At 31.9% G+C, this 14,891-nt stretch overlaps 1 protein-coding gene across 1 annotated transcript in view; it reads left to right on the top strand.

The window, feature by feature from the left end:
- Positions 1–13,607, top strand: part of LOC135964295 (probable sodium/potassium/calcium exchanger CG1090) — a 43,869-nt gene extending 30,262 nt beyond the window's left edge. The window contains exons 2-7 of the mRNA XM_065516490.1: positions 3,872–4,072; positions 4,149–4,392; positions 4,463–4,752; positions 4,830–5,820; positions 9,347–9,535; positions 13,346–13,607. Coding sequence (XP_065372562.1) covers positions 3,872–4,072; positions 4,149–4,392; positions 4,463–4,752; positions 4,830–5,820; positions 9,347–9,535; positions 13,346–13,356 — 1,926 coding nt within the window. The 3' untranslated portion in view covers positions 13,357–13,607. The remainder of the gene's footprint in view (positions 1–3,871; positions 4,073–4,148; positions 4,393–4,462; positions 4,753–4,829; positions 5,821–9,346; positions 9,536–13,345) is intronic.
- The last annotated feature ends 1,284 nt before the right edge of the window (positions 13,608–14,891 follow it).

The following is a 14,891-nucleotide window of genomic DNA, read 5'->3' as shown; positions in this document are numbered from 1 at the left end:
AAAACTTCCCGCATATGATGATTTGTTGGTACAAAATACGACATTTTTGAAGCAAAAAAAAAACTTTGTAGTTTACACCATGATACAATAATTGTAGAAAGTAGAATCACTAGGGAGAGTTTTCAATATTTGTGCCTATAACGTCAAACTTTGATTTTGATTTTTTTCATATTTTCTTTTGTTTGACGTTACAAGAATTGTATAATTGAGAATTTATTTTCTACAGAGTATACCTCATGATATAAAAAGTACAAGGTAGTTTCATTTTCTCTTTATGTCAACCTAATTAAGCATTTGACAATAAAGGGGATTTGAAGTTTATATCTAAAACAAAGCTACCATATTCATTAAACTTAATCCGATTTTTGCCTTTATTGAAGTATAGTTACTTCAAATATAAATAAAATAAAAAAAATATTTTATTCAAAATATTATTGCTCGTTTATCCAAGGCATTGAGCAGCAACACAATTCTGGCCAAGGTTTTCAATTCCTGATTATCGTTAGCATAAGGATTTAGTTTATGCTGTATTGTGGTTATATCTGCAACTAAATCACAAAGCTGTTTGCCGACACAAACCTCTTGCACCTCCACGAATAAGAGAACAATTTTACGAATGTACAACCGTTTGTATAATCTCTTAATAAGATTTGAGAGACAATTTCATTGGGATAACTGTCAGATACTTGGTATGATGAATAATACAGTGGAATATTTGACGATATTCCACTATATCATTCAACAGCTGACTCTGTTGTGGTTTTATCTTCTTATCCGCCACCAAAGATTCTAAAATAAACTACAAAGTCTCCGGCAATGCCATGGAATTGTCCCTTTACGCCGCGCTTTATCTCAATAAACTCCCAAAGCCCTGCACTCAATCAGATTTTTCACGCTCTATAGTTGTCAATATAAACTCCAGGAACTTGCCATAATCACGAACATAATCAATAAATGACAAACGGCATAATTGGTAACACGTTCTACATAGCGTCTCTCGTCCAGCAAGGGTGGTATACAATTGAAGACAAAGCCTATATTGCGTTTCAAATAAGGCTTAAGAACCATAAAAGATAAGCGAAACACACTAAAAGTCCACTCCAATTGGTTAGTATCGTGACTAGAGCAAACATATTAATCTATCCAGGACACGTTGAAAATAGGGATAAAAGTCTTCTCTCAAATCTCTAGCCAACACATAAAGTAGTTAGTAAAGACTGCAGTAACACGTTTGTAGCACAGGCTAGTTTTATAAAAGAAAGTCGACCACAAAATCCTTTTGATGCAACAATTGGGCAACGTTAGAATTCCTCTGATAAATTTAAAAACATCCATTTTTTAAAAGTGTGATTGAAAAAGGTATCACTATCTTCGGGCAGCTTTTAATTGTCATTATATAAAGGCACACGTCTTAGATTAATCCGTTTTTTATTTATTTTAAATATAAATTGCAGTATTGTGAACTGTTACATACTACACATATTTCATGGAAAATTTCTCGGAGTATTGTAACATTTTTCTAAATGTGGCAACGTTTCACTGAATATTTACAAATAAAATAAACTTCAAAAATCCCTACCTACCTTGTAATTTTTTTATATCATGGTTTACACTATAATGTTCAATAACTAAGTGAGATTAGATGACAGTTATTTATCCTTCAAAATAACATATACATACGTTATTAAAAACAAAACCCGCGTTCACAAGATACTAAAAATCTGTGAAAATCAAAATTTCTACAATATTCAAATTTAAAGTTACCTATTTTGGGACTCGTACAAAATATTAATTTGAAATTATGTTCGTTTAATTGGAAAGTACATTTTATAAATAATTTTATAAATTAGTCCTTTCACGGTAGTGGTAGCGAAGCGCAATGGGTTAAACTAGTATTCTATAAAAGGTTTGTTCGTTAACATATTGCGATAAAATTCTTTACGACGGTACAGCTTTTGATACCAAATGTAAAACACCGCAATTTCCATTTTTTGGAATTTAGACCATAAAGTCCACATTTGGTGAGGGCTGGTAAAATATTAATATGAATAATTTGGAATCCATTATAGTATCTAAAACATCATAGTATATTGTTGAATCCCATCATTGGGACTTAAAAACACTTAATTCAAAATGTCGATAAAAAATATGTTAAATTCGGCCTAGGTAAACTCCTATTACCGTATTTTAGACGTTTTATATTGTATTTTAAAGCTAGCCTTGTTAGATACCTTTCAAACAAATATAAAAGCTTTATAAGATCTCTTAGAAACTTCTGTTTTAGGAAGCACAGAGTAATTCGACCAACAAAAATACGTAAATTCAAAATTTTCTCAATTTTCAAATTCAAATATTTTTGAACACATAAAAGATGATTGTTCATATGATTTTTTTATTTATTATTTAACTAACAGAACAAAATTTTAAATTAGGTCTCTTAATTTTTTATTCAAATTCACCAAATTATACTTTAAAATAAAAATTTCAAATTTTTTTTTAATTTTATGGGAATTTTTTTTTAATTTCTTTTTCAAAATTTTTTTTTTTCAAATTTATAACTGAAAAAAAATTTAAAAAAAAATTCGGTTTAAAAAATATGTTTCCGGATTTTAACCCATTGTGGGTCCAACTTATTATGGCATTATATACGCCATTGCAAAGGTCTTTGAAATATCAGATATCTATATTTAAATAGCAACCGAACCTGGTCTATTGCAGATTTATTAATGTATGAATCATGTATGTAAGTTATTTGGGGGCTACGGAAAGTTGATTTCAACATACAGACGGACATGTCTATATCGACTCCGCTATCTATAACGACACAGAATATATATGGGGCATTTCATGTGAACCAACTTTTAAAATCGATGTCTTCCGATCGGGATGAAATGCACCAACATTAGACCTATTGGATAGTAATTCAGACACAATTTTTCAACAAGATCGGCCAAGAACTCTCTGAGTTAAAGGGGATCAAAATTTGACATTTTGGCCAAACATGTGTTTTGTCTCATCCATGTATTTTATTACCAATTGTAATAAAATGTGTCCCAAATAGTTTAGTTAGCTATTTTTACAATCTTTCTAAAAAAAATATTTAAAAATCAATGAAAAGCTTTAAAATACGAATATATTAAAATTCGCAAGCGTTTAAAAATTTAACATGTCTGAGGTGTCCTACTTTGAGACCCCACAGCGCTACTCCTGAGAAGTCTTTGGATTCGTCTTAAAGAAATAAACTCGAACACTGTTCTGTTACGTCTATATTTATGCCAATCGTATCAGCCAGTTAGATATGACAGATTTAATTCCAAAATAATTTGATTCTGCCCCACTATGGATCGTGAACTGTTGCTAGAAAGTTTATTTCCGCATACATCCTTGCCGATTGTTTAATGACCCATTAACACTACCATTAATCTCAAAAAGTCCTTTCAGTTTCCATTCAAGAGTAGTATTGTGAATTTCTTATTATATCCAATTCAATTTTTTTCCGGAAACTTTAAATTCTGAGCCATCTATTGTCACTTCTGACAATAACTGTGGACCTAAACTTATGTAATGGCAGATAGATGTCCTAGACGAACCAGCTTTTTGTTGCACTGAGTAACATAAGTGCTGTCGACGAAGATGCCAGTTTTATATGGGAAACAGAATGATGATTATATCCAGATTAATCAAAGAAGATAGCAGAACATTCACCGCAATTCATCTTAGAACCGTCTGAGTATTCCCTAATATTGAATCCATTTATAATTTTATTATTTTATAAGTTTATACTTTTATAACTTTATACTTTTATACCAAGTAGTACTTATACGAAATGAATTAATAAAATTAAATATGTATCTCTTTATAATAATTCCAGATTAACTGCAGAAGAACAAGAAGATCCCGGTTCTGGAATATGGGCATATTATTCCTGATATACTATTGTGTTACAGTCTACTCGGCCAAAAGTGGTGAGAGCACAGAGAAACCATTTGATGCGGGTAATTTAGAGAATGAAAATGGTGAGGAATACGACAGATCAATAGAAACCTCAACAGAACTGAATGTAGAAACAGAGGTAAATTATAAAATTACAAACGAATTACAATGTGTAGATTTCTAAAATAAAAATAATTTGTATGCTTGAAATTTAGCTAAATGTTGAAACCACCCAGGCTACAATTCCTATGGCCAAAGAAGCAGTTCCTACTTGGCGTCCAAAGCGAGATAATTGCACACCGCCAGCCATAGAACAATTTCCTCAGCCCTTAATGAGCAAATGGCTGAGAACACATGGTGGTCTCATCATACACGTCCTGGTGGCCGTATTCACCTTCTTTGGTTTGGCCATTGTGTGTGATGAGTATTTTGTAGCCAGTTTGGATAGATTGTGTGAAGGTTAGTATTGAATTTAATTTGTAGTTATTAATTAAGAATTCATATTGAATATTGTTGTCTGTAAATATAGAACTGAAATTGTCTCCTGATGTGGCTGGTGCTACGTTTATGGCTGCTGGCAGTTCGGCCCCTGAATTGGCCACCGTTGTTATTGGTGTGTTCTTTGCCAAAGATGACATTGGTATTAGTGGTGTCATTGGTTCGGCCGTTTTCAATATCATGTTTGTCATTTCCGTTTGTGCTTTATGTTCCGGCACCGTTTGCCAACTCAATTGGTGGCCTTTGGTGCGAGATTGTTTCTTTTATTGCATTTCGATATTGGTCATGTTGATCATCATATTCAATGATGTTATATCCTGTGTAAGTTTATTTATTTACATTGAATAGAGAAGCTCTTAACATTATTAAATTACTTTCTTTGGTTATCTTCTTTACAGTTTGAATCCGTGGTAATGCTGTTATTTTATGTTGTTTACTGTGTCGCTTTGTGCTTCAACACTGAACTGGAACGCTGGGCCTTGTCTTTGAATCTTCCCTTCAAACTTCCAACCAAAGAGGAACAATCATCGCTTGTAACCTACAAAAATGTCCAAGATAATAACTACACGCAAGGCACTCAACAGCAGACTAATTTGTCACAGGAGCCTAACGCCGCATCCTCGTCAGAAAACCAGCAGCAACAAGAATATCAAAATTATACCGATCCAAACGCCAGTTGGGATCCAAATGCAGCTTGGGGTGAAACTTCCGATCCTGTGGGCGTCAGTGCTAGATCCTCCGTTCAACCGGCGGCTGTAGACGATTGGGGCATGAGCCAATACAATGCTGGCCAAGGACAAGAGAACATTGGCTACAATCCCGATCAACCCGAATCGGTGGTCACACAATCGCCTACCGGTGATAATGCACAAAAACCAGTGGTGGGTAAGCCACAGCCGGCCGCTGTGGAATACTACAAGTCCAGCGATAAATCGAAGGAGTCAAGACCCAATCCTCTGGAGCGTCCGACAACGGGAGGTTTACCAACACTGATCTCCTGGTACGTCGTCTATCCCATACACTTCCTCTGCCAGAAAACCATGCCCGACTGCCGCACCGAAAAATATCGCAATTGGTATCCCTTCACATTTCTCATCTCCATGATCTGGATCTCATTCTATTCGTACTTTATGGTTTGGATGATCACAGTCATTGGCTCGACCTTATCCATACCGGACACGGTAATGGGTCTGACCTTTGTTGCTGCTGGTGTTTCAGTTCCCGATGCCCTAAGCTCAATAGCCGTTATCAAAGAGGGTTATGGCGATATGGCCGTTTCAAATGCAATCGGCTCGAATGTCTTTGATATCCTAGTGTGCTTAGGTCTTCCGTGGTTCATACAAACAGCTATCATTAAGCCCGGCTCTCATGTCAATGTCATTTCAAAAGGTAAGTTTAAACATCCAGAACTTCCCCCTCCACTGCTATCAACAAAAAGAATGTTTCTTATGGAAGACTTAAGGACAGCTCAGGATAAATAAATTTATTTTATTACTAAATAAGGAAAGGGTAAATTCAGAAATTGTCTGTTCGAGGTAACATAAGCTTTAAACGAATTTTAAAATGTTATTATTGTATATCCATTGTATTGCACTGCTGCTACTTACATATATACATACTACTCTTATGTTATTAACATAAAGCGTTCACTTTAAGCACTCTGTTAAGCTGATAAAAGCTGTTACACACACACACATTACAGCAGTATGTATTTGCCGGACATTATTTTGTTGTTTTAATAAGCAAAATGTAACTATCAAATTGGCAAAGAATTTCACTGTTTTCCTTTACAAAAAGATAATATTTTAATATTAAATCAGAATAACCAGCAGTCTGTTTATAGAACAAGCGCAAATTTTACATGTGTTTAGCTTCTGCTACTAGAATAAAACACGAGATAAATTTGTTATTCGGCTTACTCAATCTTGTTTTATAAACAAATTCAAAATTCTTACACTTAAATACCTGTCACAGACAACACTAATTTGTCTTTTACATACACTTTTCTAAATAAATACACGGTTTTTTATTTAAAATTAATAAACATATTAACTATATAAACAGATATCCATATTTATTAACATTTAATTATGTACTCCTCATATAACAATTATTTTGTATTTTTATAATGATAATTTCATAATACATATATCGTTAGCTTAGTGTGCAAACGTTCTAAGTTCCTTTTCACGCAATCTAAGGAAAATTATAAGAAATTTTTCCCAAGAAACCATAGATCTAAAATCAAATCCTACCTTTCGGATTTCGTCTTTTATCCAATGACATTTCAGTATATATATTTTATTTAATAAATTTTTTAATGGATACAAGACAAAATGCGCAAGATAGGATTTGATTTTAGACCTAGGTTTCTGTTATACGATTTTTTACTTTTTGATCGTTCATACAAATCGAACCGGCCTAATGTATATACTTATTCTGGATCTATAGCGAAGTCGATATAGCCATGTCCGTGTCTGTATGTTGAAATTAACTTTTCGTAGCCCTCAAATAGCTTACATACATTCATACATATAGGTGATTTCATGTCAAGTCAACCAACTTTTGAAATCAAGGTCTTCCGTTCGGGATGAAATTTGCACCAAGCTTCATAGTAATTCAATTTTTCAACAATATCGATCGAGAACTCTCTGAATTAGCATTCCACTAAGCGACTAAATAGGTCTTCAAGGAAGCTTTCTTTTGAGAAAAAAAGGGCCCATTTGGAAAAAAAAGTCAAAAAAGATTGAAGAAATAGCTATCTAAACTATTTGGGACACATTTTGACACACAAAAAACCTGCTTGGCCAAAATGTTAAATTTTAACTCAGAGACTTCTTGACCGATCTTGTTGATAGAACTAACCTTGGTGCAAATTTCACCCCGATTGGAAGACATCGATTTGAAAAGTTGGTTCACTTGAAATGAAATCCCCCATATATATATCCGCTACAGTTCTGGTTCAGTTACTGTTAAAAATCGAGAAAATCGGCCAACAAATGGCTGAGATATATGGATTACTAAGTCATTAATATAGACAATGTGGACATCTATTGATACATATTTCAAATACCTACAATGGCTCAAAATCGATTTATTTTATATAAAAAAATTAAAAACAAAATGTTGGAAAAAAATTTTTAAAATTTTGTTTTGTCATCAAATTTTTTTTCACTAATAAATAAAAAATTTTTTAAAAAAAGAAAAAAAATTGAAAACTAAATTTTTAATTTTTTTTTTTATTTTTCCACTAAAAAATAAAATTTTAATTTTTTAAAGTATAGTTTGGCACAGTCGAATATATGCAGCCAAATCAGATGTTAGGGCAGTTCTCATAAAAAGAGATAGCAATATATTTTGTACTACAATATCAGTGATGTGTTAAAGCAAAACGCTATATACAACACGAATTTGGTAGACAAAGAAATGTGAACAAAACAAACAAATAAATTAGTAAGACAATTTTTTCGTAGTCTGTGGCACAAAATTTTTTAAAATGGAAAATTATAAAAATGTGTGTATTGTTTACGTGTAAATTTAAATGAAACAAAATTCTTGGTTGTTTTTTACGTTTACAAAATTAAACTCCACATGTACAATGGCAATTAAAAGTGAAATATTACAAAAATAAATAATTGCATCAAACTAAATCGGAAAGAAATTGAATTATTGCGGCAGAAAATTAAGACTAAAACAAAATGAAAAGGGCAGTTACTAAAAATGAAACAAATATAGAACTATATTATTTTCTGTCTCGTGACGCCTCTGTATACTTTGTGGTTTGTACACTACTAAATGGACTTAGCACTTTTAATTGTAATAATTGTAAACTTTGTTTATGCAATTTGCGTATTTTTACGTTTCGTATTAAAAGTGTACTTCGCACGTTTGTAAACTAAGCAATCGAAATATTATTAAATATAGACATAGTTACCATCTTCACCACCTTATACCAATCAACTCTGAATCACTTTCTGAGTGAACTATTCATGTCCGTCATGAAACTGGTTGAAATCAGTTCATTATTTCATTTGGACATCATAGATGACGAAACTAAATTTTATCAGCCGGTTTATCCTCACAAATTTATGCACAAATACATTATTTTATAGTAAGAAATCAAACTTCAAAATTTTGTACGGATCGGTCTAGAACTGGATAAATCAATCATATAAGGCCTACACCCGAAACTCAGTTAATTTTGGGAAGCCACCCACTAGCCCCCATTACAACTACGAACCCATGTAAAAACAAATTATCTCAAAAACTCCTTAACAGTGACTATATGAAATTTCATTAATATACCCGAAACTCCAAACGTTCAAGAGCTACCGAATTATTTCCAAAATAAAAAGCTTCTAAACAAACTACTGATCGTATTACAACGAAATTTACCAAGTGATCTTTATTGGACAAAGAACGAATCCTATTAAAAACTGATTGATATCGGTCCCCTAGTACATCTAGTCCGCATACAAATATCATTCGGAAACAGTTATATTTCGGTCATAAGTGTCTGAATACCCTCTATAAAAAATCTATATAAGAAGAAATCAAACTTCAATGTTTTGTACAGATCGGTCAATAACTTAATATAATGCCCGATAATGTTCAATTTAAACACTATTAAATCTCTTAAACTTATTCGTATCAAGGCAAATGGAACCCTGATTATATGGGTAAACACTGAAATGGAATCTTATGAGAATCGGAACCATGATTACAACTGATCAACACTTCTTCAACATTTTGTAGTTAGAAGTTATGTAGTATTAGTTTTTCTTTAATGTAGTTGTTACAACATTAATTAAATTATTATTATTTTTTGATTTATTTTTATACATATTATAATAAAATTAATATTGATAAATTCATTCAACATACTTATTGAAATGTTTTTTTTTATCTTTTAAAGGTTTGGCTTACTCAACACTGTCACTATTCTCAACGGTTATATTTTTATTACTGTCAACCCATTTAAATGGTTGGAAATTGGATAAACGCCTAGGCATCATACTGATGGTGTGGTATTTATTATTTATAACTTTAGCCTCTCTGTATGAGCTTAATGTATTTGGTTACATGAATCCACCAGAATGTCCAAGTAAGTAGAACAATTTTAATAAAATATTAGAATATTTTTAAACTTATTTAGCAGCTAGGACAAAGAGTATATCAAAATATCAACCTTATGGTCAAAGTTCCTGAAGTTCTTCGATGTTTCCTTAAAAGGAAAATAACTTTGAGATTATGGTAAAATATCATCTTGTTAAATAGTTGGAGTTCGTAATGTTATACGGGAGAACTGCCCCTTTCTATCGGATAGATGGTGCTATTGTGACTTCTCTCAATTTATATGGAATATATGTAAATGACCTTCAATGTCGAATTTCCGAATTTTTCTATTCATTTGCCGATTATAATGACAACATTTGCCATTCGTACTCATCCAATTAGGATAATGACTCAATAAGCAAAACTTAAATGGTCTCAGAGGGTAGTCGCGAGAATAGAGTAGATTTAAATGCTCGCATGAGCATTGATCATATAGTTGCATCAGTTCCAGGTCTGATAATTCAGTATCATGCTTACTTAATTTAACACTTTTTGAAACAGTGCAAGTTATACCTCATCCCAATTGATCTCCTTACTATTTAGACCTATATCCGACAGATAATGGTATAAAATTATCATGTATAGACCAATGCATCAAAGTTTATTTTCCAGCTTCTCGACAGCAGGAGATGTAAGAAGTTACTATCGGAGAAGAGTATTCAAATCTATTGATTCGCTAGAGCAGCCTACCATTACTGAAGTGGAATATGCCATCTGTTATTTATTAGTTATCAACACGACCGTCTAACATGTTATTATAACTCATATTCCAAGTTCTATTTATGCCGACCCCTATTTTAATGGTATTAGACAATTTGTTCACCATTAGCCGCATACTTCTAAGTTCATCCACAAGAACCCAACCCGTTTGGCCAGTGCGTCGCACACCATATTACAGAGAAAATTCGTTCTTTAACTGAACAGAACTTTCTGAAGCTCCCCCAAGATCTAGGAAGTCCAAAATCGATTTATTCTTATGTTTTACTCTAGCAAGAGGGTAATTAGTACGAAAATGGGGTATTGGATAGAAGAGTATCTATTGGATCTTTAAAGCTTATTGAGTTTTAAGAAGTAATGGTTTGGTGGCATGTCATGGATAATTCTTCTCGATTAATTTTCTGATATTCACTATATAAAACAGATTGACTTGATGGTGATATAAATGGCTCTCAGCTCTGCTGTGAGGCTGAATGCTCGAGGCTCGTGGTGTGGTAATGACCTAGGAGACTCTAAAATATTAGACTACTATGGCAACATTCATTGCAATGTCGATTGCTACATCGCAAAACTATTCTTTGATATGCAATTTCACATAATAATTTTAAATGGTGAATTCTTTAACGAGGACTATGGAATAAATTCCTACTTGAAGCTACCTAACTTTTGCACTCCTCATCATGAGGAAATTACTGCCATAAAACGTAAATCCAAATGTCTAGGGTATTAGGAATATCTGGGGATATCTGTATATTTACCGATAGCTAGATAGCTATCTAGATTAAGCGTAAAATGCTGAGTGTATCTAACTGAGATAGCCAGACATTCTAGGATAACCCTTATGTGATGTTTGAATAGGCGATTGATCCCTTTTCTGTTATTTCCCTTGCAAATTGAAAGACGATTGTCCAGCAGAAATTGTATGAGACAAAACAGATGTACCAATGAAACCACTTGTGTTATTGCGAGGACGAACTGGCTTGCCAGCGGGGCGAATCTACTTATAGGATTCCTCTGTTTCAACTACCTATTTATCATTGTCCGGCTCAGGCCAACATGAGGTAGCGTAACACATCCATTCCCGCACATCCACATCCTTCAGCTGAGAAACTGGTTGACAGATATATCCAAAACCGAAAATAGGTCAACCGGTTTTTTCATCTTTGTAAACTCCACCGGTTTCGGTTTTTTAACTTTTCGGTTTTTTGAGAAACCAGTGTTTGTAAGACGGTTAACCGGTTTTAATGAAGCTCAATCAAACATATTTATGAAAAACTTTGAAACCAGGAAGTAATCAGACCTGCTGATTACTTCCTGGATAACACAACGGGATCAGCTTTTTGACTGAACCCAAGTGGGCTGCTTGAAGATTGGCTGCCCACGGAACCTAACCTAGATTTTTAATTTCGTTCGGGGACCAGGAATATAATCCCTTCGTTTTAATCAGAATGACCGGTTTTGTTGTACCGAAACCTGGTTTTCTGAATTATTTGTGACCTGCGGCTTAAGAAAACCCCTCAAGAAAAAGTCTAACGGTTTCGAAAAGCACGATCTTGATAGCCAGTTCACATGACATCCACCTGAGATGACCATGCCCTCAAAGCAATCGTGCAGAATGTCCAATGTGGCGTCAGCCGTGTAGTATCATCTTGTTGAAACCACATGTCAATGGTCATATCATGGATATCATCCAAATCAGGCTAAAATAAGTTGGCAATCACCGACCTGCAGCGCTCGCCATTAACGGTGATCCAAAATTCATTGGACTTTCTTGGATTTCATGTGGATTGATATCGTCTCAAATTCGATAATTTTATTAGATGACGAATCCATCCATCCATATCCATCCACAATGAAGATGATGTTTTGATGAAAATTAGCGTCAGAATAAAACCATTTTATCATTTGAACTTGTTTTTGAACGCTATATCGATCCATGTTAATTTGGCAAAACAAACTGAATAAATGACATCCTTCAGCTATATGGCCGCTGTCAACTGTCAATGTTTGAAAGTCCCTCTTGAAAGACCTTTTATTTAAAATTGAGAAATTCGGCCCATAAATGGCTGAGATATAAGCAAAAACACATGACTACCTCAAGTTTTCACCAATATCGCTATTACTAAGTCGTGTATATGACAATAAGGATATCAAATTAAAGGAAAAATCAGGTTATATATATTTTAATCCAAATTTTTTTCATAAAAGTTTGTTTTAATAATATTAAAATTAATAAACAGTATTTTCAAAAGTGAGGAACCGCAGAACAAAAGGTACTCCTTATCGGCCCTATTTAAAAGCATCATGATGGGCGATCCATGATATCTGAACCTATAAGAAATTAAAAGTGCCAGTGGTAAAAGATGTGTTTTGAAATATTCGTGAGAGATAATCTAGAAATTGCAATAGTTGATATCAAGCTGTAACAAGGATTCGTAGAACTGTTGATTGGAGGCCCATGTAATCATCTTGGATCTAGGTCTCCACGTAGACATTTTTATTGCTAAGCATAAGTAAAAATGTCGGCAGAACAACTGCACAGCTCTTGCAGATTGCTCTAGGTTGAGAAAACAATCGCCTGAAATACATTATTTTCAACGTTAGAAGTTGTATAAAAAACCGAGATTTTTTCCACTAATTTCACTGTTTTTATACCCTTCACCATGAGTGGCAATAAGTTTGTCATTCCGTCTGTAATTTCTATATTTTTCATTTGTGACCCCACAAATTATATATATTCTGGATCGTTATAGATAACGAAGTCTATATAGCCATGTCCGCCTGTCCGTCTGTATATTAAAATCAACTTTCCGTAGCCCCCAACTAAATTATATACATGATTGATACATCAATATATCGAGAATTCTTCCGGATCGGTTGCTATTTAAAATCGACCGGGACAAACTTGATTTTTGGGCTATTTTTGATCTATATCTGGATTACTAAGTCATTAATATAGACAGTACGGATATCTAATGATCCTCATTTTTGAAAATACTGTTTATTAATTTATTTTTCTTTATTTCAAAATATTTAAAAAACATACTTAATTATTTGTCTGTTTTTTTTTAATTACTTTCAGGTGAATATTAAATTGGAAATTATTGCAACAGCAATAACAAAATGTATACCAGAGCATCCCACAAGTATTTCAATTATAAAAAAAAATATTTATTTAAAAAAAATTAACACGAAATGAAACAGAAATAAGTAGGAACAATTTGGAAGCTGTGTTTAAAATTGCTTAAGGAAACATTAGATTTTATTTTGAATAATTGAAAATTATAAAATATAATTTATGATTCAATTAACAAATAAGTTTTTAAATATTTTTAAAAAAAAAAATACAAGCACATAGAGACATTTTTGTTTAAATCAATCATACAAATCAAAAGGCATATAACAAATATTAACATATTTAAAGGAAAAAAGTTTAAAAACAAAGTTAAATGTTCAATAAAATATAGAGTCACCAGCAACCAAACACATTTTAACACACATGGCCCTGCATTTAAAAATAATTGAAAGAAAGAAACCAACAAACCACATCATTATTAGAAATTCATTTTAAAATACTTTTTAGCAGAGTATTTACAAAAAAAAAGAAATAATAAAAATCGTAGCATATTTTACATTTTTACAACGCACCGTACAACAATAACAAAATAATGTTAAAAATAATATAATAAAATCTAAATAAAAACAAAAATTTACTAAATAATGTGGTAGTTAGGTAAATTATTTATAATAAAAAAAGAAACCCCCCTGTTCCCCCCTACAAAAGAAACTAAAATATTATTGAAATTATGCTTTAAAATCAAATAAATTTATTTTAAATTAATTTTATTATTATGATTATTCATATTATATATAATAAAAGTTTTGTAATTAAAATATTTATAAAAACAAAAGAAAAATTAATAGTTAATTAATATTAGCAACAAATTATAAGCTTTAATATTTATATTACAAAACAAACAACCCCCCCCGCCCCCTCAAAAAAAAAATATTATAAACAACTAACTATAATAAAAAAATTTATAATAATTTTCTTTTAAAAACAACATAAATCATTTCAAATAAAAAATAATTTCAAAAAATTTTGAAAAAATTATTTATTTTTTTAATCGTGAAAATTAAAAAGGCTTAATAAATTTATGTTATTTTTGCCATCAATTTGATTTCGAGTCTTCCAATTTTATTAATATTTAAAATTAAGCAAACAATTTAAAGTTATTTAACTTTTAACATTTATAACTCTTTTAATATTTAATAAATTTTATTAATTAAAAACATCATTTGAAAGCTTAAAATGTTCTCTTTGGATTGCAATCATCAAAAATTTTGATTTTATTTAAAAATATTTGTTTAAAAAGCATGTAAAATGTTTGCATAACCTTTATTCAGCAACAATGCTGCTAGCAACATGTTGCTAAGCACTGTTAAGACTCTAAATCAAATATGCAAAAATTTTGTATAAGTTCGCATTCGAAATTAATAAATCTCTTTTATTTATATTTTACTTAATTTGATAACTGTTTTAAAACTGCAAAATGGTTTCGTTTTAAGAGCAAAAACAAACAACAAATAAACCCACAAACAACAACACAATTTAAAACCCAGAGAAC

This window comes from Calliphora vicina, chromosome 1 (assembly GCF_958450345.1).
Source record: "Calliphora vicina chromosome 1, idCalVici1.1, whole genome shotgun sequence".
In the NCBI taxonomy this organism is placed as follows: Eukaryota; Metazoa; Arthropoda; class Insecta; order Diptera; family Calliphoridae; genus Calliphora; species Calliphora vicina.
This window is presented reverse-complemented; position numbering and strand designations above follow the sequence as displayed.